The sequence below is a fragment of the Cupressus sempervirens genome, chromosome 5, assembly GCF_028749045.1.
Source record: "Cupressus sempervirens isolate cs-2001-9-10 chromosome 5, ASM2874904v1, whole genome shotgun sequence".
Lineage (NCBI taxonomy): Eukaryota > Viridiplantae > Streptophyta > Pinopsida > Cupressales > Cupressaceae > Cupressus > Cupressus sempervirens.
In genome coordinates this window covers 399,427,678-399,455,669 of record NC_143122.1, presented here as the reverse complement: position 1 = coordinate 399,455,669, position 27,992 = coordinate 399,427,678, and the positions used below count along the sequence as shown (strand labels likewise).

At 35.0% G+C, this 27,992-nt stretch overlaps 1 protein-coding gene across 2 annotated transcripts in view; it reads left to right on the top strand.

The window, feature by feature from the left end:
* The window catches only part of LOC149556496 (monodehydroascorbate reductase, seedling isozyme-like), a 76,872-nt gene that overhangs the window by 16,409 nt on the left and 32,471 nt on the right, over positions 1–27,992 (top strand). For both annotated transcript variants that reach the window (XM_089830813.1, XM_089830812.1), the window contains 5 exons: positions 3,087–3,167; positions 3,424–3,542; positions 25,275–25,494; positions 26,118–26,236; positions 26,546–26,671. In XM_089830813.1, coding sequence (XP_089686939.1) covers positions 3,087–3,167; positions 3,424–3,542; positions 25,275–25,494; positions 26,118–26,236; positions 26,546–26,671 — 665 coding nt within the window. The remainder of the gene's footprint in view (positions 1–3,086; positions 3,168–3,423; positions 3,543–25,274; positions 25,495–26,117; positions 26,237–26,545; positions 26,672–27,992) is intronic.

The following is a 27,992-nucleotide window of genomic DNA, read 5'->3' as shown; positions in this document are numbered from 1 at the left end:
ACGTTTTCTTGTCCTCTTCTATTGTCTTATCCCAATCCTTAAGTCCTTTGCTATCATTCTATGGTATGAGCAATGTTTATAAATAGACGAGGACAATTGCACAGAGCTGCTATTAAAGAGGATGATTTCCCAATTTATATCTATCTTGAGCTGTCATTATTTAATCCCCTTAGGTGACGTATATGTTGAGTTGACGAAGTACTCCATATGGTGCCTCCTGTATAGTGAACTCTCTTGTATGGTGAGCTCTCCTGTACCATACAGAGTGGAGTATGGTGCAAGTGCAGTACGTTGATGTTGCGTACGGCAAAGACTAGAGGTAAGTGGAGTGATGTCATACAGCTGGAGTGGATGTCGAGTACGGGAGCATGAGAGAACTGTGTCAAGTATGAGCATGGTGTCGTAGGGTGCGGAGTACGAGGATGGTGCTACAGGGTGTCGAGTATGAGCACGGATCTATCACACAGACACAAGTACGACAGGCATGGGTGCATGGATGTTTCTAGTACGGTGACGGTTATGGTGTGAAGTAGAGTTGTTTGACGGGTTATGTGATGGTTGACATATCGAACTCTGTAACGAATTGCATAGTGTATAATTGTGTGCGAGATTCATTGAGGGGTGGACAAGCCTAATGCTAGGCAAAATGTTGCTAAGTCTGTGATTGACAGTAATGGTTGTATTGTTGTAGAGGCTGTGAGTCTGAAGGATAGAGTGTCATAGTGGTAGTAGTTACGTTGATTGTAAAGAGGATCTGAGCCTGAGTCCATTATTGTTTGTATGTAATGTATGCGTTATTGTAATACAAAGGGGAACACTCTTGTTCTTGGTTGGTGTGTTTTTCTCGAAAGGGTTTCCCATGTAAATCTTGGTCTCTTGTATATCTTGTGTGCATTTATTGTTGTTTTCTGTGTTCTTTATTTTTCCTATACATCTCTGTAAATTTGAACCCTTTAGGTTTCCCTTGTAGATTGGCATTTGGAAGGCGTTTCCGTAGGTAGCTTTCCTAACAAGTGGTATCAGAGCCATTACCCATTACCAATATCTTGTTGGTAGAGTTGGTTATATTGGGTAGGGTTGGTTGTTTGGTGTCAATTTGGTTCCCGTGGGAGTTTATAAAGTGTTCATCTAGAAATTGAGATGGCGAGTACATTAGGGAGAATAGAGATTGAAAAATTTGATGGCACAAACTTTGAGTTATGGAAACTTAAAGTGGAGGATATGTTGGTAGATTGAGATCTGTGGGTTGCTGTGTCTGGTAACAAGCCTTCAGGCATGAAGCAAGAAGATCAGGTTTTAATAGATCGAAAGGCCAAAGGACTAATAAGGCTATGTCTTGCAAATTTTGTTTTGTTGAATATTCATGAGGAGAAAATTGTACATTCTTTGTGGAAGAAGTTGCGAGATATTTATCAGGGAAAATCCTTGATGAACAAGCTCTTCCTAAGAAAGAAGTTGTACTCCTTGAAGATGGATGAAGGAACGACTGTGGCGGATCACTTAAATGCGTTCAATATGGTGATTGCACAACTGACATTTGTTGGTGTGTCTGTTAGTGAAGAAGAGCGTTGCATGCTGCTGTTGTGCTTATTGACTGATTCATGGGATCATCTTGTGATGGACATTGGAAGTACTACCACCCAATTAAAAATGGATGAAGCGGTTGCTACACTTCTGTCAGAGGAAATGCAGAGAAAATCTTCTGAGGTAGCTAAGGAGGCTCTCATTGCCCAAGGCAGAGTGAAGGACAAAAGCAAGAAGGTTCTTTTAACATTAGTATTTCATGTTGACATCTTGAGGACTCAATGGGGTCCTTTGTAAAGGTGTGGATTATGCTTTCATGTTAGCCATGTTGAGTAACTTCGCACTTCGTCAAGTGGGAGATTGTTGAGTTGACGAAGTACTCCATACGGTGCCTCTTGTATAGTGAACTCTCTTATATGGTGAGCTCTCTTGTACCGTATGGAGTGGAGTATGGTGCAAGTGCAGTACGTTGATGTTGCGTATGGCGAAGACTGGAGGTAAGTGGAGTGATGTCATACAGTTGGAGTGGATGTCGAGTACGAGAGCATGAGAGAATTGTGTCGGGTACGAGCATGGTGTCGTAGGGTGCGAAGTACAAGGATGGTGTTGTAGGGTGCCGAGTACGAGCACAGATCTATACCACAGGCACAAGCATGATGGGCATGGGTGCATGGATGTTTCCAGTACGGTGACAGTTATGGTGTGAAGCAGAGTTGGTTGACCGGTTATGTAATGTGACGGTTGACATACCGAACACTATAATGAATTGCATAGCGTATAATTGTATGCGAGATTTGTTGAGGGGTGGACAAGCCTAATGCCTGGCAAAATGTTGCTAAGTCTGTGGTTGACAGTAATGGTTGTATTGCTGTAGCGGCTGTGAGCGCTGAGGCTGTGAGTCTGAAGGATAGAGTGTCATAGTGGTAGTAGTCAAGTTGATTGTAAAGACGGTTTGAGCCTGAGTCCATTATTGTTTGTATGTAATGTATGCGTTACTGTAATACAAAGGGCAACACTCTTGTTCTTGACTGGTGGGCTTTACCCGAAAGGGTTTCCCACGTAAATCTTGGTCTCTTGTATATCTTGTGTGCATTATTGTTGTTTTTTGTATTCTTTATTTTTCTTATACGTCTCTGTAAATTCAAACCCTTTAGGTTTCCCCTGTAAATTGACATTTGGAAGGCATTTCCGCAAGTAGCTTTCCTAACAGTATATGCGTTGTAAAATGAATCATATATACCTGCCAATAGACTTTCAGAGGTCTTCATGTTCTTATAACTGTGTTCATTAAATCTGGTTAGGCAAATGCCATAGCTCGTGAATGGCTACATGCTCAACTGTCAACATATAGCATTTTATTGTTGTGCCATGTCCTAGGACCTAAATTGCCCCTTGCAACATTTACACATCTCATCAAATTCTGTGCATCCCATATCTGTATCTGATTCTGCCCTTTCACAGATATGTCTAATCAAGCACTTTCTTTTACACTACCATCTACATTTTCTTTCTGTATGTTGGAGAGAGAGAGAGAGTTGACAATTGATATTTCTTGTTTTCAGGGGCAGCACGACTACCAGGTTTCCATGTCTGTGTTGGCAGTGGAGGTGAGAGGCAGCTCCCAGAATGGTATTTTGAGAAAGGTATGTATCTCTTCTTTTATTTTCATTTTGATTAGAGTTTCTAAGCATTTCTTTGGGAATTAAAAACCACTTATTTGGTGGAAAACTTTGTTGACCAATTAGCTGCAGTGTCACGTTCAACTAGTTTAGCGTCTACATTCAAACGATCAATCATATTCCTGACCCTTCTGTTTACAATATCAATCATATAGTTGCACCATCTTTCCACAATTTGGATTTTAGGATCACATAGCTGATATTTAAATTCTGGTTACAGGCATAGATCTGATACTCAGTACCGAGGTGGTGAAAGCTGATCTTAGCTCCAAAACTCTTACCAGTTCAGAAGGGAAAACCTTCAAATATGAAGTCTTGATCATTGCTACTGGTGCCACTGTGAGTACCTCAATCTAAGAGTACATTTTCTAAATTTGAAATACTTTCTAGAAACATGTAAAAGGTGTTAAATGGCCGACGATTGTGCTTTAAATATTTTTCTTCTTATTGTTTTTGAAAATTTCTGGCTTGAGCATTTCGTGTAGACTGACATGACTTGCATTCACATGGTAAATAAGCACGTCAATTTTGGATTTCTGTGAACAAAATGGTTTACTTCTAACAATAGCTATGTGAAGTGATTGTGTTAACGCTTCAGCTTGAATGGAATAGGCATTTCATTTAAAGAGCTTCCTCAAATGGCTCATTGGTAATTGTTTTTTCTGTTTAAGCCTTTAAGGAAACAATTGTGTATCAGTATTATTAGTAGTTTGTTAAAATAGTGGCTGGTGTTAAATTGATTCTTTCCTCTTTCCGTATGTTAAAATTTATTCATAAACCTGATTCTGTACCCCAAGTGCCACGGTCCTATAAAACAACACTGATAGTAAAACTCCATGCAAGGTGTATAAAGCAAGAACATGCATATTGCACATTTTAAACTTATAACCAAAAATGATTATCTATATTGAAACAATCCATCAGAAACATGTCTTTTAATTTTTTTTATTGCAAGTGGGGAGATCCCTCTGTTAAGAAGTTAGCTTGTGTGAAATTGAATCTATATTGTTTATGTCTATCCTCAAGTTAATATTACATAACTGATTCATTAATTGTATATATATATATATAATATTATACATATACATATATACTTAACATTATATTAAGAATCTATGTAATGTAATCAGTTTGATTGTAATCAAATTGTCGATAGCACATTAAGTTAAATTGTAGATCAGTTAGATTGATATAATCATGAGATTCATTATAAATGATAAATCATCATTACATATATATTCTTTAGACATACATATATATATATATATATATATATATATATATATATATATATATATATATTAATTATATTATATATGTAATAATTTATATATATATATATATATATGGTTAGTTATATTAAATATACTAATCAATGATGATTAACTATAAAGACATGTCTCCTCCTTCTCATATTTATATGAGAAGCAAATCTGCAATTGGAACATATCAATAACAATGGCAATATTATTACATTTGCAGAGATCCTAAAACTAACATGGAATCAGAGCCAAACTGCAAATGTATAAGTGATTAATAAAAAATTGAATATATTAAGAAGATGCAGCATATTTGGTACCCTAATTTCTAAATAGTTGGAGCAGAAATTATGTTATATGTTTTAATTTGGTAATGGCAGAACAAACACAAGAGTTCAGGGAAATAAAGGTATTCGTAACAAAAAAAAAAAAGAAAAAGGAAAAAGAGTCAATAAGATACATCAAGAGGAGAATTAATAATCTCAGTCATCATTGAAACTCTAAGAGCGACTCTAATTCAGAAGGAAATACAAAATTTTTAGGGAAGATCAACACGATTAAAGGAGCAATAATATTGCACGACAAAATCAAAATAGCTATAAGAATTATGTGGCATCCACTTAATATCAAGTGCCAAGGAAACTGCCAAATAAAGATCTTTATCATGACAACTGTACACATGTCACAAACTAAGGATTACGTTTAGGTTAAATCCAAAATATCTCTGCAGTTAGGATTAATCTTTGTAGTGATTAGAAGGATTGTGGCAACCATTGTAACATCTAGTCAGACTTGTCGATCAAATTGCAGAACATGTTCCTTATAAACATGATCCATGCCAATACTATCAAAGCGGAATACTGGAATAATCACGCATGCCAAGACTGAGGCCATATGTATTTGACACAGTGGCACCATCTGTTGAAAGGAATTGAAGAAAACAAAATAAACAGAAAAAATAAAAATGGAACAAATCATATTTTAAACAGTGACTTTATTGAAGGAACCATGTCATAAACCAACGTGTATTATAGGATAGAGGGGATTCAAATTGATGACATCGTGGAGACCATTCACAACCCCATTTGTGTTGTGCTCTGTGACGCAAGGAACCTACAGATTATTGTTGAGGATAACAATCCCACTAAAGTAAAAAAATTTAGAGATGATGACACCATTATCGACAGTGGACACCATATCAAATAAGAATTGATCTGCAAATTTTGCAGCGAGCATTCAAATAATGTCATAGAACTTGCTGAGATAGGAAGAAACAAAAAAAAAGAGCTCTCTGGGGATAAAGAAATATATATCTAGTCCAACATAGAAGGAAGAGAATGATGGTTTAAATTCAGTCAACAATCATTATTTTTATCCTGTTTACATCCATGGATATGAGAAAATATCATCAGGCATCAATCAAGAACAATGAGTACTTACTTACCTGCACAGTCAACGTATACTTATCCAATAAGGATTCTTCACAGTTTGAACAGTCAGAAAAGCTACATACGTATGAGATGAAATGATCTAAACAACAAGAGAATAATAGACTAAATAATATAGTTGCCTCCAAGAGATAACACACAAGAATTCTCAACATTGAAATCAAATATGAGATTTTGAATTAGCATAGAGCCAATCCATTTGGGTAAGGAGAGTTTGGAAACGGACGATGATTTAAATCAAAGGCTCTAATTTTATTGCAGAAGCAATTGGTCTTAGACATCATACGGCTACCAAATGGTACTGAGAATATTAAGTGACTAAAGAAAATCATTAAAGCCAAACTATGATTATGGTCCTTGTTATTAGTCATGAGGGAAATAGAGATATTCTTATTCTCGTTGAAAGTAGAATACTAAAAGTAAAGCAAATAACTGGTTTATATCATGAGGCACAAAATATATATATTAACATTTCATTCTAGATGTTGGGCGACTACTGGTTGATAACCATTGTAAGTGCTACTTTTTTTTGGAGAATCACAATGAGGATGATCCTCCAGTTTATGAGGTATAAATTTCACTCCAAAGAAAAAGACGATACTACACACTACCCAGAATCATCCATGCTAGTATGATCAGGGAAAGACTAATATTTGTTGACACTCAGCAGTGTTCCAGGAACGAACTTCATCCATCACAGATGATTATATTATTATTACAAGAATACTTGATCAGATCAATACAGATTTTTCAGATCAATATAGATTTTTCAGAGTTGGATATACTCTTGAAATCTTTCCACATCAGATCACCACTCATATCAACAAACAAAACATATAAAGTCACAGAGAAAATGAAGAAGCAAGAGTTTGCGTGTGGGGTTTGTTGATAGTGAAGATTTTAAAATATCAAAAGACACAGAGAGTACCTTTTTTTATAAGGAAATCTGAAGCGTACAGATGAGGTACAAAAGTAAAGATAAAGAAAGGTGTGATAATTCTATTTTGCAGCATGGTGAAACTAGTTTTCTATTCTGATGCATTAGGGATGTTGAGTGATAACATACGAGACTATTAAATAAAGATATGACAAGGGGCTCTTTCATCAAGAGGAGCTGACTACGATAGAATTTTGTTCCAAGATCAAGTGATCTTATGACAGTAGTTTGAGAGTGAGTAATTAGAGGATCTACTTAGTTGACATTAGAGGATCTTGGATACTTTGTTTCAGAGGGAGTCTAGAAATACATGTGTATGACTTTATGATTTTGATGGGCCTACTTCTATGTACATCATGATGAAGTATTGACTTATCACTTGAAGGTTGAAAAGATTAAGATGCTCACGGGAAGTTTAGAAGTCTTATGAGTAACAAAATGTCTTTAATGGGCCACACCTTGTGAACATCACAAGAAAATGAAAAGATCCTTAAATAACTTGCATGATCATACACTAACTACTGAGTACGTAAAATTGTTCGATGATATAAAAGTTGGAATTTTACATTGTGAGGGGTAAATTTAATAAACAATGTTCAAATTCCAACTTGAAACCATCTTTAGAGAGGAGATTTAATGATTTGACATGTATGGATTGTCATAGAAAGATAATTAATTCTTACTCATGAATATTACAGTTATCTACTTACTATAGTCTCTCTCTTTCTTGGTTATAAACTTATACATACTATAAGAGTTAAATTGCATTGATCTTTCTCTTTACATCTACAGATGTTCTTGCAGAAAAGGAAAGTTGGTACATTTGGTACCAGGATTATTGTGTAGGCTCTGGAAGTGAACATCTTTTATGATTAAGATTATGAAGAGGAAATCTGACATTGCTTCAGATTAAGAGGGAGAAAATAAGAACATGATTCTGTCAAATTTTTATTCAGAGGGAGTAGATCATATCACTTCAGAGGTAAACTTGACATGATTAATGATTATTGTTTCTTATGCACTTATTGACTAACATCATATGGTTGATGATTATATGCATACAGTGATAAATCTACTCTTGTAGAAAATGCTCCATGACTTAATGTCATGTGACCTTGTGGTACTGGTGCATTCATCACAAGGATGAGTTATATTAGTACAGATGAGCAAAATGCTAATATTTTTACCAAGTCTCTTGCAAAGTTGAAATTGTCTACTTTAGAGGTAAAATTGATATGACCTTGTTGTAAATGCATTTATTAAACTATATATTCATGAATATAAAATTATTTTTTTGCTTGCAAGCTTGTATTGTGAAAAGTGACGACTTTTCTTGTGAAAGGTGACGACCTTCCGTGTGTTCTGAACTTTTGACCCTATTATAAAGTGACGACTTTATTTTAGTGATCTTCAAACAATGGTTGAATTTGGTGTTATCTTTGTTCTTTGGGCCGGATTTTGCCGGACACATTGATAACCTTCATGGGTCTTTTGGGCGATAGCGGGACACTATGAAAATCCATTGTTTTGAAAGTTTGGGTTATCTTTGTTCTTTGGGCTAGATTTTGCCAAACACATTGATAACCTTCATGGGTCTTTTGGGCGATAGCCGGACACCATGAAAACTCATTGTTTTGGAAGTTTGGGTTATCTTTGTTCTTTGGGCCGGATTTTGCCGGACACGTTGATAACCTTCATGGGTCTTTTGGGCGATAGTCGGACACCATGAAAACCCATTGTTTTGAAAGTTTGGATTATCTTTGTTCTTCGGGCCAAATTTTGCCGGACACATTGATAACCTTTCATGGGTCTTTTGGGCGATGGCCGCACACCATGAAAATCCATTATGTTTTCTTTCTTCTTTCTCTCTCTTGGTGTAAAACATAAATGATGATTACAGCTTATTGTGTAAGTTAAACTTGTTCAATTTCCCTTGCTAAAGAAGGAGTGCTAAGAAGTTAGCTTGTGTGAAATTGAATCTATATTGTTTGTGTCTATCCTCAAGTTAATATTACATAACTGATTCATTAATTGTATATATATATATATATATATATATATATATATATATATATATATATATATATATATATATATATATATATATATATATATATATATATATATATATAATATTCTACATATACATATATACTTAAGATTATATTAAGAATCTACGTAATGTAATCAGTTTGTATGTAATCAAATTATCGATAGCACATTATGTTAAATTGTAGATCAGTTAGATTGATATAATCATGAGATTCATTATAAATGGTAAATCATCATTAGATATATATTCTTTAGACATACATATTATTATATAGAATATATATATATATATATATATTACATATTATATTATATATATAATTATATATATATATATATATATATATATATATATATGGTTAGTTATATTAAATATACTAACCAATGATGATTAACTATAGAGACATGTCTCTTTATGAGACATGTGCCCTCCTCCTCATATTTATATGAGAAGCAAATTTACAATTGGAACATATCAATAACAATGGCAATATCATTACATTTGCAGAGATCCTAAAACTAACACCCTCTTATCTTACATTTTACATGTTCACAAAGTGAACTGAACTTTGACCACTCTTAAGAGAGTGATCCCTCTTTACAGACTGTATAAGGACTTTGCCATTTCTTATGCAATATACTTGGCTCAAATTGTAGCGAGTTTGTAGCCAAGTCTCTATTTGGTACCAACTAAAAGCTGCTGGAACACATAAACTAAACCTATACCCTGTCGCAAAACAAAGGGTATTAATGAATGTTACATCTGGTGGACTGCCACTCTGATTTATTTTACCATTGTAGGATTATGGTTCTCCAACTTGTGCAACTTTTCGTAGCTATCCCTTTGCAGATATCTTCACAATGGACTCAATGACATGGAGGATTTGTTTTTGAATTGTGCTCTTTATGTTGTGCTGTGACAAGTTTTTAGATATGCATGATTTGCATTAAATTTAATTTAATTTCATCGCCTAGGTATCTTGTCAATTGTGTAAAGTTTCTGCAAATTCTGCTAGATAATACCTTTCTTAAGTGCTGAAGATGGTCTTGAATATACAGACCTGTATATGAAGTGTAACTAATAATATAATTATTATTCTGGAAATATTCTTATTCGTGCAATAAATTGTACAAGGCAGTAATGTAGAGGAGCAGACTTAATTGTATCTTGTGTGTCCTCTATCCTCATTCTTACCTCATCTTTATATTGCACCCAAGACATGACTCCTTCCAAGTCGGCCAAATATAAATTAGTGATTATCTTGCCAAGATCAAGGAAATATAATTAGTTAGTAAAGATACTAACTAAAACTATGTAAAAGAACATTATAATATCTTCCCAGATAGACACTGATTAGGTTAGATTATATAAAAGGCCAATCCTTTCATAAGGAACTTCATGCTTTATTAGATCTTGAGCAATCTGCAATCAGACCAGTATTATTATCAAAGTTACAGAATAACAAATTGAAATCAAACTCAATTGGATTATTGTAGATATAAACTCCTTGAACACTATGCAACTTCGAATTTTAAAGGTATGACATGTATAGAAAACAATTTCCTCAGCATTATAGTCACCTGCAATCTGGTATAGAATCAAGGCTACCTGGACAGTTAAGAGTATATATTTTGTGTTTACATTCTTGATCCTTGAGATAAAGGCTTCTAAAGTACTTTACAGAAAGCATCCTTCATTTTTCCATGAGATAATCTTCCTATCTTGATTTTTCATATTTCTTTTGTATTGCCATAAGTAAACTTCACCAAACCTGGATAGTACACAGTATCAAACCTGCAATGCAAGACGATATTTATGCTTTATTATTTGCTAGTTTTTTAAGAAAATTGGAAAATTATGGACTATGCATTCCATGGACGATTGATTCTTCCATGATCTCTTCTTCTGATTCGGGTTCAATTTTCAAGCGTTATCTGATATATACTTCCCTATTGAGATGGCATAAGGCATTGAATGATTTGTTATTTATATGCATTTCGGAGCAAAATTTGATGCATGCCCCATTTTCTCTGTCTACCTATTTGGTATAAAAAAGCAGTATTAAGTTTTTAACTGGCGGACATTTGTGTAAGTGACCATTGATTTATATTATCAATTTCAAGTCACTGTACTTGATTTCCTGGACAATTTACAAACACTAAAATGCTTGAGATTATTTTATTTCGGGAATACATATCCTTGTTTGGTACATAATTCTCATTCCTTTGTCAGCCATGCGCCGCGACAGATAATGCGATATCTTTTTCTTCTTGTATCACATAATTTTCTAATGGGAATGGATAGAAGTACATGGGTACGAAATGTTGATACGATAGAAACTTCTTTTTTGGTAGGTTGAATATATTTTGGTATGTTCATCAAAATACATATAGATGTTCACACATACATATTAGATTTTAAAACTATCGTATTCTAATTTAAATTCAGATCTCAGTATAAAAAAGATCAAGTTAGAATTTTATAACAGATAAGTTCAGAGCTCGCTAATCAGCAGTGTAATCTTCAAGAATATCTAAAAGATCAAACTAGAAACACTCAACATCTTAACATTTAATAACACAAAACCTAGATATGTATCCATAATAGATTTGTTTCAAAATTTGATTACGATACATTTTATATCTTGATTTGCCTGGAAAATCCCGCAGTCCAACAACTTAGTAATCTTCTATAAAATTTTTTATTGTTTTTAATCATCTAGGGAATACTTTTGAATACAATTATGCTTGTGAATTCCATTTACTAGTCTCCAGTTCACTTAAATATAACATACTTGAGTTCAAAGTCAGAGACTCTAGGGCAGGGGTTCCATGGAATCATTTTCTACAAAATAGGAGTTCCAACTTTTTAGCCCTCTTAATTGAGAGGGTGAAAATGGGGTGGGGCTGGAATAAGTTCCACCAGCTTAGGGATTTTTTTGCCAAATGTCAACAATTTATTTATTATCTTAAAAATAAAATTATTATTGTAATAAAACAATGACATCATAAATTTAAATACTTATATTAATTTTCATCTGACCACTAGCTTCCTTAAATTTAGGAGCTTAAATTTTAAAGATGAGACAAACTAAAGAAATTCATGGGACCACTCAATTTTAAAAAGTCCTAAAAGCTCTCATCATTCACCTGCTCTATTTTTAAGGAAGCTTCCTTTCATGGGACCCCAACCAAAGTGGTGGTCAATATTTCTAGATACAGATTTATGCTAGGGAACTACTAAAATTCAGTTTAAGTAGCTCGATTTTTTTTTTGATTTCAATGCCTTGAGAATCTCTGCTGTATGCCAGGGATTGATTCTTAGAGACTTGTCAAAATTTTCAGAACAGTTTTATCATAATTTAGATATACTCATATCCAGTTTATTATACCTCAAATTTCGAGTGTAGATGACTAAAAAAATAATATCTTGTGCTCATTATAACTTTTATTATATTTTATATTTCTTTCTTTTCCCTCATAAGTCTAGCTGTTCTCATTATAACAATGTTCCTGGTGATGCCCTAATGTGTTAATTTCCATGTTTGTTTAAGATCCCTTCCAATGCATTGTTTTATCATTTCAAGTAGCAATCATCTTTGAAAACAACGAATTGATTCGTTGTATTATATTTTACCTCATCTTTAATAATTCCCCAGATTTGGAGTTTAAAAGCTAGTCGCATGTAGCCAGATATCTGCGATGCTATCTAGGGCCGTACGAAATGGTATTAAAATATCAGTTATTAGCCGATAGTCCGATATCATAGCTTCAAGTCCCTAATAACATTGTAGCTGTAAATTCTAGCGTGGTCTCTTCTTGTGCTCGAATCAGTTTTTCAACTAAATGTTCAAATAACAAACCGACAAATCTTCCAAGTACAAATATTCTGTGAATTTCTCATATTTCTTATATTTTCTTTAGAGAGCATATGCAACTTAAAGTTTACTATTATTATAAAACTTATTAGGCACATTCCACAATCAAATTTGATTACACTCTTCATAATACTTTTGATGATCTTCATATGATATTTCAATGGTGTAAAAATATGTATTGATTTTTGAATTAACATTTTAATCATATTTCATAATCTGTGATTGCATTTCATAATCTGTTCTTTATTACGTGAAATATTATAGAAGTAAATCAATGATAGTTCATAAGAAAGAAATATATATTAAAGAAATTAAAATTGAAAGCCATAAACAAATAAAAGTACCTACAACATATTTGAGACCTCATAAACAAAAGTAACTAATTGCCATAATTAATTAATATTAACAAATAATGTTGAAACTCAAATTTTCAAAATACTAATTAAAATTATTATAATAATAACTAACCAGTGAGATAATTAAGAAGTTGTGACCTAATACTTTTTAGTTTACCATAATTAAGATAAGTTGAAACGAATTCGATGTTGCAATATGAACAATGTAGGATACAATATCATATGATAAATAACATAAAGACCAAACTAATAGATTGTAAATGTATCAATATTTTGAACTTATAATTATTTTTTATGATATAAAATGTTGAAATCAGAAATGGGCAAGGATAGTAAGTTGTAACAAAAATAATTTTTTCTGGTTCTGGTTGGGAAAGGAAAGGAAAAAGATGACAAATAATTTGACTGTTTATAAGGGATTTAATAATCCTAGTTTATTTTGTTTTCTGCTGCTACATAGTTGCTAGTTCACAGCTGTTACTAAGACTTGGGTTGGCCTATTTGAGCCAACAGTTTTTATTTGGAACTTTATAGTTTGTTTAGTTTTGTAGTTTTTGGCTATTGTTATTGGTTTTACGTTCCTAAACATTAGTTGGTTAGATTGTTTTAGACTTTTGCTAGTTTTGCTTCTTTTTTGCTAGTGTTTTTTGGATGATATAGTCTATGTGGCTGGGTTGCCCCATGTTACTTCTGTAGTTGTGGTGCAAGAGCAGCCACATAAAGTAATTAGGTCAAGTTTTATGCATGAGCTGACTTGAGAAATTTATCCCAATTTTGTCATTAGGATAAGATCTTCTCTTGGGATTTGTTCAGACCCTTGTGGGGTCATTCTTCCCTATTCTATATTGATCTAGAATTTTCTATATTGTAATAATCCAGAATGTTCTGTAGACTGTCCTAGCAAGTATAAATAGAGTTTTTAGGTTTAGGTTTAGGTCAAGTTTTTGGAGAACAAAGTTTCTAGAGAACAAAGTTTCTAGATACGAAGTTATAGGGAGAAGAAATTTGTAGGAGAGCAAGTGTATGTACTGTTCATTTGATAAATTAATTAGAAGAATTTTATTATCTATCTCTTGCTGGTGCTGGTTCCCATTGTGTTTCCTTTCGTTGCGTTTATCTCTGCATCATTTTTGGTATCAGAGCTTGGGGAAAGCTCTTGAGACAGTTAGATTTTATGTCTGGATCTGAGTCAGAAGCTGAAACATCAAACATGGTCACCAATGCTGAATTGGCAAAGAAGATGCAAGAACAAGAGAAAATCAATAAGTGGTTATTAGATGAATTTGAGAAGATGAAGGGCCGGATGGAAAAGAAAGCAAAGGTTTCCTTAGAGCAAGAGGAAGAAGGGGAAGAAGAGGATACCCCTGAGCAGGAGGTGGTTAACTTACCTGCAGACCAGAGATACTTCATAGAAGCCCTTGAAAGAGTTGGTAAGAAGGATGCCAAAGGTGACCTACCCATCTTCTCAGGAATGATGGATGCTGATGCTGTTGTGGATTGGATAGAAGCCTTGAACAACCATTTTGAATGTGAAAATATAGCAGAAAAAGACAAGGTAAAAATTGCCAAGTCAAAGTTGAAGGGACCAGCCCTCACTTGGTGGAATTTCTGTAACAACCGGTCTTCCTGGGTCTAGTTTAACATTCAACAATACTCAAGGAATATAGTTATTACTTTCTTTCATAGGAAGACAATTGTATCATTCATGTTCTTGTGAATAAGATTTACTGTTAAAAATAGTTATACAAAATTTCTTAACTATAAACTTGAATTACCATCAAAAGAAATTACCACAGAAATTGAAAACCACATAACTTGGAAAACTGAGTTCAAATCAAACCAGGGATGCTTCTGCAACCACTCGGATTAGTCCACAATACACTATAACAATTTCATACGACAACTATCATCTAAAAACTGCTATCTTAAAATCAAATTAAATACTTCTATTATTTTAAATTAGGGCATCACATACCACTGTATCAATTAGGGCATTGTTTAGCTTCGGTTCATTTGGGGCTTCTGATACACTATCTCACTTAGGGCTTCCAATACCACGGATTCATTTTAGGGCTTCCGCGACCACGGATTCAACTAGGGCTTCTTATACCACTGTATCATTTAAGATTTCAGCTGTCACCCAATCAATTAGGGTTTCAGATTTCTTTTCCTTCCAATTACTTATCTGTGACAGTTTCTCAAGATTAGATAAATACTTATATTAATTTTCATATAAATGAAAACAATTCACAAATTAATCTAGGTGTAGAATAATGATATCAATGAATTTAATTCAATTGATCTTACCTCTTCATAATAAAAATGATAATAACTGTTTTTGATAAACAATTGAATGCATAGCTTACTTCTGTCTGATTCATATTCGACATCTTGAGTGAGGTGAAACATTGTCAGGGGCTTAACCACCCAACCTTGAACCACAATAAATATCCCCACACGATCTCTAACGAGAAAGGCCCTCCCTACCCAGAATTGATAGGGAGCAACATTCCATCCACTGGGCATTATGACAAATAACACGCCATACGACTTGGCAATAGGAGTTCACAGTAACAGTAATATGCATGAGCTATTATTAATTCATATTAAATGGTAAATATTAAATGACATAACTGATACTGATTCATATTGTTGCAAATTTCTCCATTCCACCTTGTCACCCTTTTTCTTGGCTTCACAGCCGGGTGAAACCCAAGTGTTAAAAATTCTCAGCACAATCGGGTTTGTCCATGTATTTAACATTTCACTAACTGTGATTACATAATTATGTTCTTTAAAGATGTCTGATTAATTAAATTCCACCTTTTCACCATAATGCCTAGAGAGTTCTATGGTGTTTAGATTCATAATAATATTTTCATCTTTGCATGGCATGAATGAATGTATACAATCTAAGCTAAATTAAGATGCTCACAGCTTTCATATATGCATAATTGATACTCTCTTATGAATTAAATTACATCTGTGATATAAGAACAGTTTTCAAATATCTAGTAATCTATTAATGTCCACCATGATTTCAATTTATACCATAACCGATGTCAAATAAAAATAGGAAATACTGTCTTAAAGAAAAAGGTTGTGCCTCTGTAATTTGTAGATATTCATTAAGTAACAAGCTTATTAAAAGAGGATAGAATGTCTACCAGTGAATCGTTGGGTGTATAAGACATCAAAATATACCAATCTTCTCCATAGGTTCGGCAGCATTACACCTGTTCGATTGATTTCTATTGACGAGGCATGTCGACTTCTCTAACAAGATAAGGGAACTGCGAAATGCCTTGCAATACTTGCTATCGTTTGTATTAAATACATATGAAAAGCAGAGAAAGAGAATAAAGATTCGAAGCAACCATGACTGAGCTACAGTGTTCTTACAGGTTGTCAGGTCGAATTGCAATACGTGACCTAAACCGAGAACGACATGTGCACGATTAAATCTGCCTACCTTGCTATCAGACCCGCGGCAAATGGTAAACGTTTAAGTTGGGAAAGAGCACTTTCAGAACGAAGGTGACTAGTGGTAGCAGGTGCCTTTCGTGACTCGGCCCAAATTCTAAATAAAAGAAAACCTTGACATTTGGTATGAATCCGTCTACCAGCTCAGAGCTCTGCGGCTTGGCAGATTCCAATTGATGGCAAAATATGAACTCGGGTTCACTCTGAAAATTATGAGAATACAAGGGTTCAATTGCCAAGAGATTTTAAATTTGAAAGAGGAAGAAGAAGAATGGATGCCGACAACCAAAGAAATCCATAATATAGAGTAAGCCTAACTCTACGGCTACCTATAGTTACAAGAAGCCATTCGAAAAGACTCTCAAAACGATTAAATAAAATAAAGAAATAAAGGAGGGAAAGAAAGAAAGAAAGAAGATGAAAGGTTTTAAAGGTTATTTTAATCATTAAAATCTAATGTGTACATCATTTAATTGATTATTAAATTATAATGGTGCCAAATGATTTTATATTTAAAAGAACATTTATAAACAATTTATTAAAAATACTACGACAAAAGATAATTTAGAACCCTTTATGATACGTTTTATATTTTAACTCAATTATTTTATTTAAATTATTTATTAAAATAACTCATGCGATTCCACAGATGTATTCTGTTCATAGTCGCTAGGTCTTCTTATTTGTCTGCCCAGTGATGGTGACGCCCTACCTAATTCTTTTCTGACAATGCTTCCACCCTTTTGGCATGCTCCCTTCAAGAATTTTCTTCGTAATTTAAATTATAAATTATATAATCATAAATAATCATAACAGTTAACCTTTCATCCTAATTTCATGAATTGGTGATTAACGGTCAACTAACATGTCATCTGCATTTGAAATCATAACGACCAACTAACTTACCATTTTGCCAAATTATATCAAATTAAAATTTCAACTGACTTCATGCGAACCTCAATGGATATATTTCAGACTAGGTCAAAAATTGGGATGTAACAATTTCACTCAAGGAGAAAGGGTCAAAAAAGGTAAGAACATGATAACTTCATGGGAAAGGATGTGTGCCAAAGTGAGAGAAACATACTTACTTGATGATTATGAAATCCAACTTCATTGAAGGAGACAAAGTTTAAGACAAAAGGAGCTAGATGTCATTGCCTATACTGAAGAATTCCAAAAATTAAGCCTAAGGGCAAAGCAAAGTGAATGTGAAAGTGTAAAAGTTGCTAGATATCTCAATGGATTGAGGTTGAACATTCAAGAAGAACTTAATTTATTATGTCCAGATACCGTACAAAAATCTTATCAACTAGCATTGAAGGTGAAAGCCAAATTGAAAAGAAGGCAAGAACAAAATAGCAAAGGAAGAGGAAGAAATCAAAGGGGAAGAGGAAATTTCCAAGGAAGAGGACAAAACCAGGAAGATCATAAGGAGATAAAGCAAGAAACCAGTCAAAGCGAAGGAAATTTTAGAGGTAACTTCAGAGGTAGAAGAGGCAATTCAAGAGGTGGATTTGGTGGTAGAAGGGCAAGTCTGATTGTTTGTTTCAGTTGCAATAAGGAGGGACATTATGCATCTAGGTGTCCAGATAGAGCTAGTTCAAGTTCACAAGGTGAAAAAACACATTTGGTACAAGATGATGAATACCTAGAGAAGGAGATGGCTGACTCAGATAGTGTACCTGAAAGAGGAGAAAGTTTAATGATGAGAAGAACACTTTTGAAAGTGCCTACTACCATGGAACCACCACAAAAGAAAACTATCTTTAAGACTGCTTGCAAATCTGGAGGTAAGGTATGTAAAGTCATTATTGATTCAGGATCTATTGAGAATTTAGTTTCTCTTGAGATGATTGAGAAGTTAAAACTTAGGAGAATACCTCATCCTTTTCCTTATAAGGTTTCATGGCTAACAAAGGGTCAACAAACTCTCGTAAATGAGCAAGCATGGGTTGATTTTCAGATTGGAAAGTATAAGGACAGAATTTTGTGTGATATAGTTGACATGGATGCATGCCACCTATTATTTGGTACACCTTGTCAGTATGATTTGCAGGCACAACATGATGGAAAACTCAATATATACACCATCAAAAAGGATGGAAAGGTGATTAGATTGATTCCATATGCTGATCATGAAGAAGTGGAAAAAAATAAAGAGGGGTAAGCCAAAATTATGATGGTTGATAAAAAGGAATTCTTACGAGACTTGAAGGATGAGCCTAAACCTTGTTTTCTTTTGCTGCCAAACCTACAATCACAAGAACCCGTTGGAAATAATAGAAAGGAGGTTGAAACAAAGAAGACAATTACTAATGAAGTGAAAGAACTTTTGGATAAGTATGAAGGTTTGATTTCAGAAGGTATGCCAAAGTCTTTACCACCCATACGAGACATTAGTCATTGTATTGATTTGATTCTTGGAGCTGCTTTACCCAATAAGGCTGCATACAAGATGACACCTCATCAAAATGAGGAGATTGCTAGACAATTAAAGGAGTTACTCGATTCGAGCTTGATTGCAAAAAGCTTAAGCCCATGTGCTGTACCTGCTGTTTTGGCACCCAAGAAGGAAGGAACCTGGAGGTTGTGTGTTGATTCTAGAGCCATTAATAAGATTACAATCAGATATAGGTTTCCAATGCCAAGAATTGAAGATTTGCTTGATTGTTTTGGAGGTGCAAAGTATTTCTCCAAGATTGACTTAAAAAGTGGGTACCATCAAATAAGGATAAGAGCTGGAGATGAGTGGAAGACAGCATTCAAAACCAATGATGGATTATATGAATGGAAGGTAATGCCATTTGGACTCTCTAATGCTCCTAGTACCTTCATGAGACTTATGAATGAAATACTCAAAAGACTTCAATGGCAAGTTCATCATGGTATATTTAGAGGACATATTAATTTTCAGCAAGACAAAGGAAGAACACTTAGAGCACATTGACATGGTTTTGAGAAGACTTCATGAGGAGAAACTGGTAATAAATTTGGAAAAGTGTTTGTTTATGCAAGAGGAGCTGACATATCTAGGTTTCGTGATCTCCCAAGGTAGCTTGAAGATGGATAAAGAAAAGGTAAGTGCTATACTATCCTAGCCACCCCCAAGAACAGTTGGAGATGTTAGAAGCTTTCATGGTCTTGCCACATTTTATAGGAAATTCATAAGAAATTTCAGTCATATATGTGCCCCTATGTTGGAAACTATTAAAGGAGGAAGGAAGTGTAAGTTTGCATGGAGTCAATCAACAAATGAAGTTTTTGAATTGCTTAAGGAAAAGGTTAGTGAGCAGCCAATTCTTTCTTTACCTGATTTTAACAAAGTTTTCCTAGTAGAATGTGATGCTAGCAAGGTTGCTAAAGGGGCAGTACTTAGACAAGAAGGAAAACTAGTGGCTTTCTCAAGTGAAAAACTCAATGAAGCCAAGCAGAAATACTCTTCATATGACCTAGAAATGTATGCATTGGTTCAAGCTCTCAAAAGGTGGAGACACTACTTGTTGCCAAAGGAATTTGTTGTGTATACTGATAACCAAGCACTTAGTTTTCTGAATAGCGAAGACAAATTAAGTCATAGGCACATGAAATGGATGGAGTATTTACAGGCATATACCTTCACCATCAAGCATAAGAAGGGCATATCAAACAAGGTTGTTGATGCTCTTAGTAGAAGGAATCTGACTGTCTCCCAGATACAGCTAGAAAGTGTGGGAATTGAAGCACTCAAGGACATGTATGTAGCAGATCCAGATTTTGGTGACATCTATAAGGTATGTATGGAGTTTGGTGAAAGATACCATGCTGATTTTCCTGATTTTTTGATACAAGACAGACTTCTTTTCAAAGGAGGACAGCTATGTGTACCCAGGTGCTCTATGAGGACAAACATTATCAAAGAGAAGCATAGTGGAACAATGGGTGGACATTTTGGTTTGGATAAAACTTTAGAATTGGTTTGAAGGTTCTACTATTGGCCTAAACTTTAGACCGATGTTAGAAACTTTGTAGAAACATGTATGATTTGTTAAAGGGCCAAAGGAAGGACTACAAATGCTAGGCTTTATCAACCTTTGCCAATACCATCTAGACCCTGGGAAAGCATAACGATGGGTTTTGTAATGGGGTTGCCATGGACACAAAAGGGGCACGATAGTGTATTTGTTGTGGTAGATAGGTTCAGCAAAATGGCCCACTTCTTACCATTAAGTCGACCTACGATGCTTTTCATATAGTAGATCTCTTTTTCAAGGAAGTCATAAGGATTCACAGGTTACCTCTCAACATAGTTTCAGACAGGGATGTGAAGTTTGTAGGACACTTTTGGAGAACTCTATGGAGGAAAATTGGAACCAATTTATCATTCTCATCAGCCTACCACCCTCAAATTGATCGCCAAACATAGGTAGTTAATAGAACATTGGGCAATTTGTTAAGAACACTCACAAGACAACATGCAGCAAAATGGGATGTAATCCTACCCCAAGCTGAATTTGCATATAATGACTCCATCAATAGAAGTACAGGAAAGTCACCATTTCAAGTGGTGTATGGAATTTAGAATGAGGAAATACCTTTTCATTAAAGACAACATCTTTGCTCCTAATGATCTTCTTTTCAGTTAAACTCCAAAGCCTGAAGCCAAACTGATCCTCTCCATATCCAACGAATATGCAAGGCTTGGATTTAGGATCCAGCATGCTTCTCTTTTCTTTGGGCACATGTGCGAAAGCCTAACAACCAAAAACTTTAAGATGAGAGTAAGAAATTCTTCTACCTTGCCATTCCTCTTTCGGAATTCCGAAGTTCAACCTTGAAGAAGGACTCCGATTAATGAGATATACGGCTGTATTACATGCCACAGCCCATAATTCTTTGCCCAATCTTGCATTTGAAAGCATGCACCGAGCTTTCTCCATTATTATCCTGTTGAGTCTTTCCACTGCCCCATTTTCTTGAGGGGTGTAGGGTACAACTTTCACCCTACGAATACCATTATCTGCACAATAATTGTCGAACTCCAGCGAACAAAACTCACCTCCATTATCCGTTTTTAAACATTTGATCTTATGGCCCCTTTGGTTTTCAACAAGAGCTTTGAAAACTTTAAACTTAGAAAAAACTTCAGATTTATTTGCCATCATATATATCCATACTTTCCTAGTACAGTCATCAAGGAAAGTAACAAATTTTTTTGAACCTCCTAAAGAGCTTACCTCAACCGGACCAAAGACATCCGAGTGTACAAGTTCCAATGGTTTCTCCTTGAGATTATGTCCATCTTTCAAGAAGCTGACCCACTTTTGTTTTCCGTAAAGGCAATGTTCACAAAATTCCAAATTTGCTGATTGGAGACCCGGTAGTTGATCCCTTTTGAGCATTATCTCAAGGCCCTTTTTGCTCATGTGGCCTAATCTTTGATGCCAAAGTGCTGCATCGCTGCCCATGACTGTCATAGAAGCCCCTATTTTAGTAGGCTTCTCAAGAAGATAAAGATTACGAACTTTGTTTCCCTTGGCAATTATTCTCGAACCCTTGGTAACTTTCCAAGTATCCGGATATAAGAATGGATAATATCCTTGGGTAAAGAGCTGACCGACCGAAATCAGATTTCGCCTTAATTTGGGAACATGGCGAACATCTTTTAACAAACATTTCCCTCCATCTTCTAGCTGTAACAAAATGTCACCTTTGCCAACTATTTCGTAGGATTTGTTGTCTCCAAGAAATACCTCTCCAAATTGACCTTCATGGTAGTTTGAGAAACAATCCGAACATGAAGTAGCATGGAAAGAAGCTCCGGAATCTATCACCCAAGAATCTGATTTTGTGTCACTTGTAGAAAGAACTAAAGCACTTTCATCTTTCTCATAGGCTGTATTTGCTTCCATGTTTCTCACATTTTCTTGTGCTTTCTTGTAAGCCCGACAATTTTTCTTTGTGTGGCCAGGCTTACCACAAAACCAGCATTCTCCATTCCTACCTCTTGACCTTGAACGATTGGGTGACTTTGATCTTCGGTGATTGTAATTATTATTTCCTCTATGATGGCTTCTTCCTCTTCTCTCAGTGTTGACCATAGTGAGAGCATCACCGAATGAGGAGTCTTTGTTACTTCTTCTCATGTCTTCACTTAATAAAGTGACAACAACTTCATCGTAGGCCAGCTTTGACTTCGTAGAGTTTGAAGTACTTATAGCTGTAACTACGGGATCCCAACTGTTAGGTAAAGAACATAACAAGATGATTGCTTTGGATTCGTCATCTTGAGTCATACCAACCGAGTTTGCTTGACATAATAGGGTGTTCAAATCATTTATATGATTTGACATTGCAGTCCCTTCCTTCATTTTCAGTTTGTAGAGTTTCTTCATAATGAAGATTTTGTTTGCAGCCGACGTCGTTTAATACATATTCTAAAGTTTGTCCCAAACCTCTTTCGTTGACTTCTCATTTGAGACATTGAACAAGACGTTTTTGGCTAGCGAGAGAAAAATGGATGCCATCGCCTTCTCATCCATCTTTTCCCAATCTTCATCAGTCGTAGACGGTTTCTTAGACTTTCCTTAGATTGCGAGAGCCAAGTCTTGCTTAACCAGCAAGGAGCACATCTGCACTTTCCACAGGCTGTAATTCTTGCCTGTAAATTTCTCTATTTTCAAATCCTCCATCTTTTCGAAAAATTCAACACCGATTTTCCAATTTGCACACCTCGTGCTCTGATACCAATTGAAAGGATTTAAACAGAGAATAAAAATGTCGCAATAAGAAGAAATACACAACACCAGATTTATCTTGGTTCACCACAATAGTGGCTACGTCCAGATTGCAGAGTATTAGATTAATGTGTAAAAGTTGATTACAAATGAGCAGGAGCAGCATATAAAAAGGCTCCAATAATATTACAAATGAAGAGTCTTTGGAAACCAAGAGACTCGATTATTGGAGGTAACAATGACTTGACTGTTGGCCTTCACAATATCAATAGATGCATCCCCTATCCTTTTATCCTTGTTCCTTATAGGGGATGTTTTGGGGCAGAAGCATCCCCTCTTTTTTTTTTTCTTTAATTAGATGTCAAAAAAATTGCAGGTCATGTTACAGTTACAACAGAGCTAGCCATCTCTAGCACGATGTCCATTTATTCTGAGGATGGCTAGCTTTCTCCCATAATACTTAGGGGCAAGTTTATTTACTTTAAAAAAATTCAAATTCACAATCTTTCAATGCTTGTTTGGTTAATGATAAGTATATCAATATTATTAATATTGTTTGCAATGAAGGTTTGAGTGGTATTGAAGGTGTGAATTTGTTTTTTAGTAGGGGTTCTGTCTCCTGATCTTGCTCTATTTTCTGATAGGGAATGTAACAGGGAGTATAACCCCCAAACCTTGTGAAGTGCTGCCCCTCTACTCCATTGGAGACATTGCCCTGAAATTTCCGTCAGACTATAAGTCTAACCAAATAATGGATCCATGTTGAACATTGATCACAAAGTCTACAAACTATGTATCACAATTTTGCAAATTTCAACATCTTTGCAAGTAAGGTCATATTAAAGAATTATCTTGTTTCATATATTGTTTAACTTGTTTATTATAAAAGTACTGCAACAGTCAATGTTGACATGCTACAGTCAATATACCGTTCACCACGAGTTAAGTCGTAGGTGGCAAGAGTTCCCATTTTCATAATGCAAAACTTATTTGCATGGACAACTTGTAGAACAATCCCGACAAAGGTCAAACTAGAAGACAGCTAGTTATCTTTTTACTGACTCATTCCTCTTTGTTAACGAGTTTGACAACTCTTTTTACCTACAGTCAATATACTGTTCGCCACGAGTTAAGTCGTAGGTGGCAAGCGTTCCCATTTTCATAATGCAAAACTTATTTGCATGGACAACTTGTAGAACAATCCTGACAAAGGTCAAACTAGAAGACACCTAGTTATCTTTTTACTGACTTACCTAATCGTTCCTCTTGTTGATGGATTTGACAACAAAATGTAGTCTTGAAAACTTTAGAAAAAACTTAATGATAAATGTCTCACTTGATTATACCTGTATCAGGCATGCCTTTATCAACTCATGCTCATGTATATATGAGAACATCGTAATTCTTATTCGATTATCCATACTACCAAAAATTCTACAATATTTTTAATGAATGCTACGGATATTTGTAATTTTCTTATATTTAATTTTTTTTTCCATATTTTTATAATACTCACTCCTCGTCCTTCTGAAAATAACCAAAAAGTAACCCCATACTGAAAACATATCCAGCCATCCCTTGCCATCCCCCATTCTTTCCTTCCATTCATCAATCATAGGCATTCCCAAGCATAAGATAACTAATTTGACCCGGATAGCTAGCAATCCCAGCAAGGAATGCCTACCTGAGTTCAACTAACTTAGTTAACCTTAATATGCTTTTAAGACAAACACTCAGTGGTTAAAGGTCTACGTGCTTGGTAATTACTAATTTTGCTCGGAAAGGATTTTATATGTTGGGTCAGTCTAATTAGCTGCCTATTTTTTAAGCTTTTAAGTTGTCTTTATTTCACATTTCTTTGAACCTCTCGTAGACAGGCTATTTTACAATGGTTTTCTATTGTAATTTATTGTTGATTAAACTCTTTTGCACTTTCCTCCAGGTTATCAAGTTGTCAGACTTCGGTGTTCAAGGAGCTAATGCCAAGGGCATCCACTATCTGAGAGAGATAGATGAAGCTGATGCCTTGGTAGCAGCACTAAAATCGAAAAAGGAAGGGTCAGCTGTGGTCGTTGGTGGAGGATATATTGGTCTTGAACTGGCTGCAGTCTTAAGACTTAACAAGTATAAAGTTAAAATGGTGTACCCTGAGCCATGGTGCAGTAAGTTTCTTTAGACATGATTTTCAAATATGTATTTTGCTTTGGCATAATACCCGTCTAAAACTGGATATCATCTCATCAACATTTACTTTCTGGTGCTTAATCTTTTAATTTTCTAGATAATTTTTTCTATATGTCAATTGTTCTCTGGAGTTATTAGTTGATGGGCGTTCTGGGAAATGTATGCATTGTTCTTGTCACAGTTTAAAAGAGATTAGAGTTAAGTGCCTCTACATTTTTCTTAACGTTTCCCCCTCTGGTGGGTGGGTTTGTGAAGGAATATGTAGCCCCATTTGTTTGACTAGATCTCAGTTCTAAGTTCTTTAAGCTGTTCGTTCCCAAGTGTGTTAGACCTTTGGTATCTACTTAATATGGATATATGTTCATGCTCCAAGTTCTGTCTGCCAAAAATGAAAAATGAAAATCCTATGTAAGAAAAATGATAAAATCTAAATTATGTCTATCTTTTTAGTATTTACTTTGTGAGAAATGAATTTTTGTCATTTTAAACTATAAATCAATCAATATTATATACTTATAACCATCATAGATTGGGAACTCAATGGTGGGTTTTTTTTTTTTTAAAACTTTAAATAATTATACCTTTGTCACTCCTTGTGCAGTGCCTCGTCTGTTCACTGCAGACATAGCTTCTTTCTATGAGGGTTATTATCAAGGGAAGGGCATCGAAATTGTCAAAGGGACTGTGGCAACTGGATTTAGCACAGATGAAGATGGACGTGTAAGTTGTTTATTGGTTTCAGAGTAGATGCCAATGAAAATAATTAGTTAGTTTTAATTTGAACTGTATATGCAATAGGAATTTTTTGTGCTATGGAGCTTACGAATAGCTTTTTGTATTGTGCAAATTCTTATGATGTTAAAAGTGGTTTAATGTGGGTTTGGAATTATCGCGACCAATCTGCCCGAACTTGTCTGGTGCAGCTTAAATATTTCAATTCCTATAGAATTTTTTGCTGATTTTCTAAGCCTCTTAAAATGGATGAAATTCTAACTTCTAAATATTGTTAAACAATGAATTTTTTTGCAGGTCAAGATAGTAAAGTTGAAAGATGGAAGGGAACTTGAAGCAGACATTGTTATTGTTGGTGTTGGAGCAAGACCTCTGACAGCGTTATTCAAGGGACAAATTGAGGAGGAAAAGGGTGGTATTAAGGTTAGAATCTTGATCTTTGTTTCATTAATTTCTATGATACAAACATTAGTTTTGACTGCCATATTTCATTGTGAATTCAATGAAAGCTTCTGACGGATATTTTGACAGCATATGTAGAAAACATAATATGTTTTGTTATTTATTTGTATAAAGTAATAAAGCCACATATTAATTTAGAGCCTGCATGAGTAGTGGAGTTGCTCGAGACTTGGGTTTTCTCTCTAGTGGTCTCAAGTTTGGCTCCAAAGTCCAGAGATAGGGAGGCCCTAGGAATTGTCTCTTTTTGTTCTTGGCACAAATTCACTACTCCTCTAGGATGAAGGATGTTCCTACAAGTTTTGGACTCTTGCATAGTTCTTCATACTTTTCCAATTTAACTCCTAGTGCTTCCCAAGTATATCCACCGAACTACCCTTTCACCCAAGGTTAAGTCTATGGTTTTGCTCATTACCTTCACAAATGCAGACATGACTCAATCAGGAGTGGATTGGTCTGAAACAACTCTTAGTACATTGACGCCTCTCCCATTCCCCAAATGGCCATTAATAGCCCATGGTGAAATTTCAAGTTAGGGGCCTTTTTGCAATCAAATACAGTCTGCCAGTGGCAGGACAGATACATGCTCCAACATTGACCTTACAACCCCTGTTACATTGAAGTGCATAATTGACCCCTTAATGACAACTTTGGCAACATTTGCAGTCTTTAAAACATTTTGCCAATTTTGACCCAACTATAACCAAATGACATCAAGTTTGACACGAACAACCTAATGGGCTATCAACTGCCCTTATTACATTCTAGGACCCATACAAGGGCCTTCAAGCCCAAATCTGTGGGTTTAACTGTCAAAACCCTATGTGCTCCTCACCATTTGGACTCACTCGATGCATGTGGCTTGCAGGCAGCTTGGTACATCCCTCAAGAACTAGTCTTGTCTCAGCTTGCTCCTTCCCGACCCCAAATTAATAGCAAGTAAAATGAAAAAACTGAAGTACGATGAATTAAACGTTAGACTGAGATATCTCTAACAAAAACATACACACACACACACACACACACACACACACACACACACACACACACACAATGTACTGTAAAAATAGAATAAACCCTTTAGGTGGGGCAACTCCATTCAATGCTTCTTATTGGAAGAGCCAATACATAGCACATCTTCCTAATGAAATTCAAACACATGAAACAGTCCACAGGTCTTACATAAGCCGCACAATATATAACACTCAATTAGATTCCACTTCCCCTTTCCCACACATAGGATTAATACTTAATTTTTCTGATTACTAAGAAGGGTTTACTTATG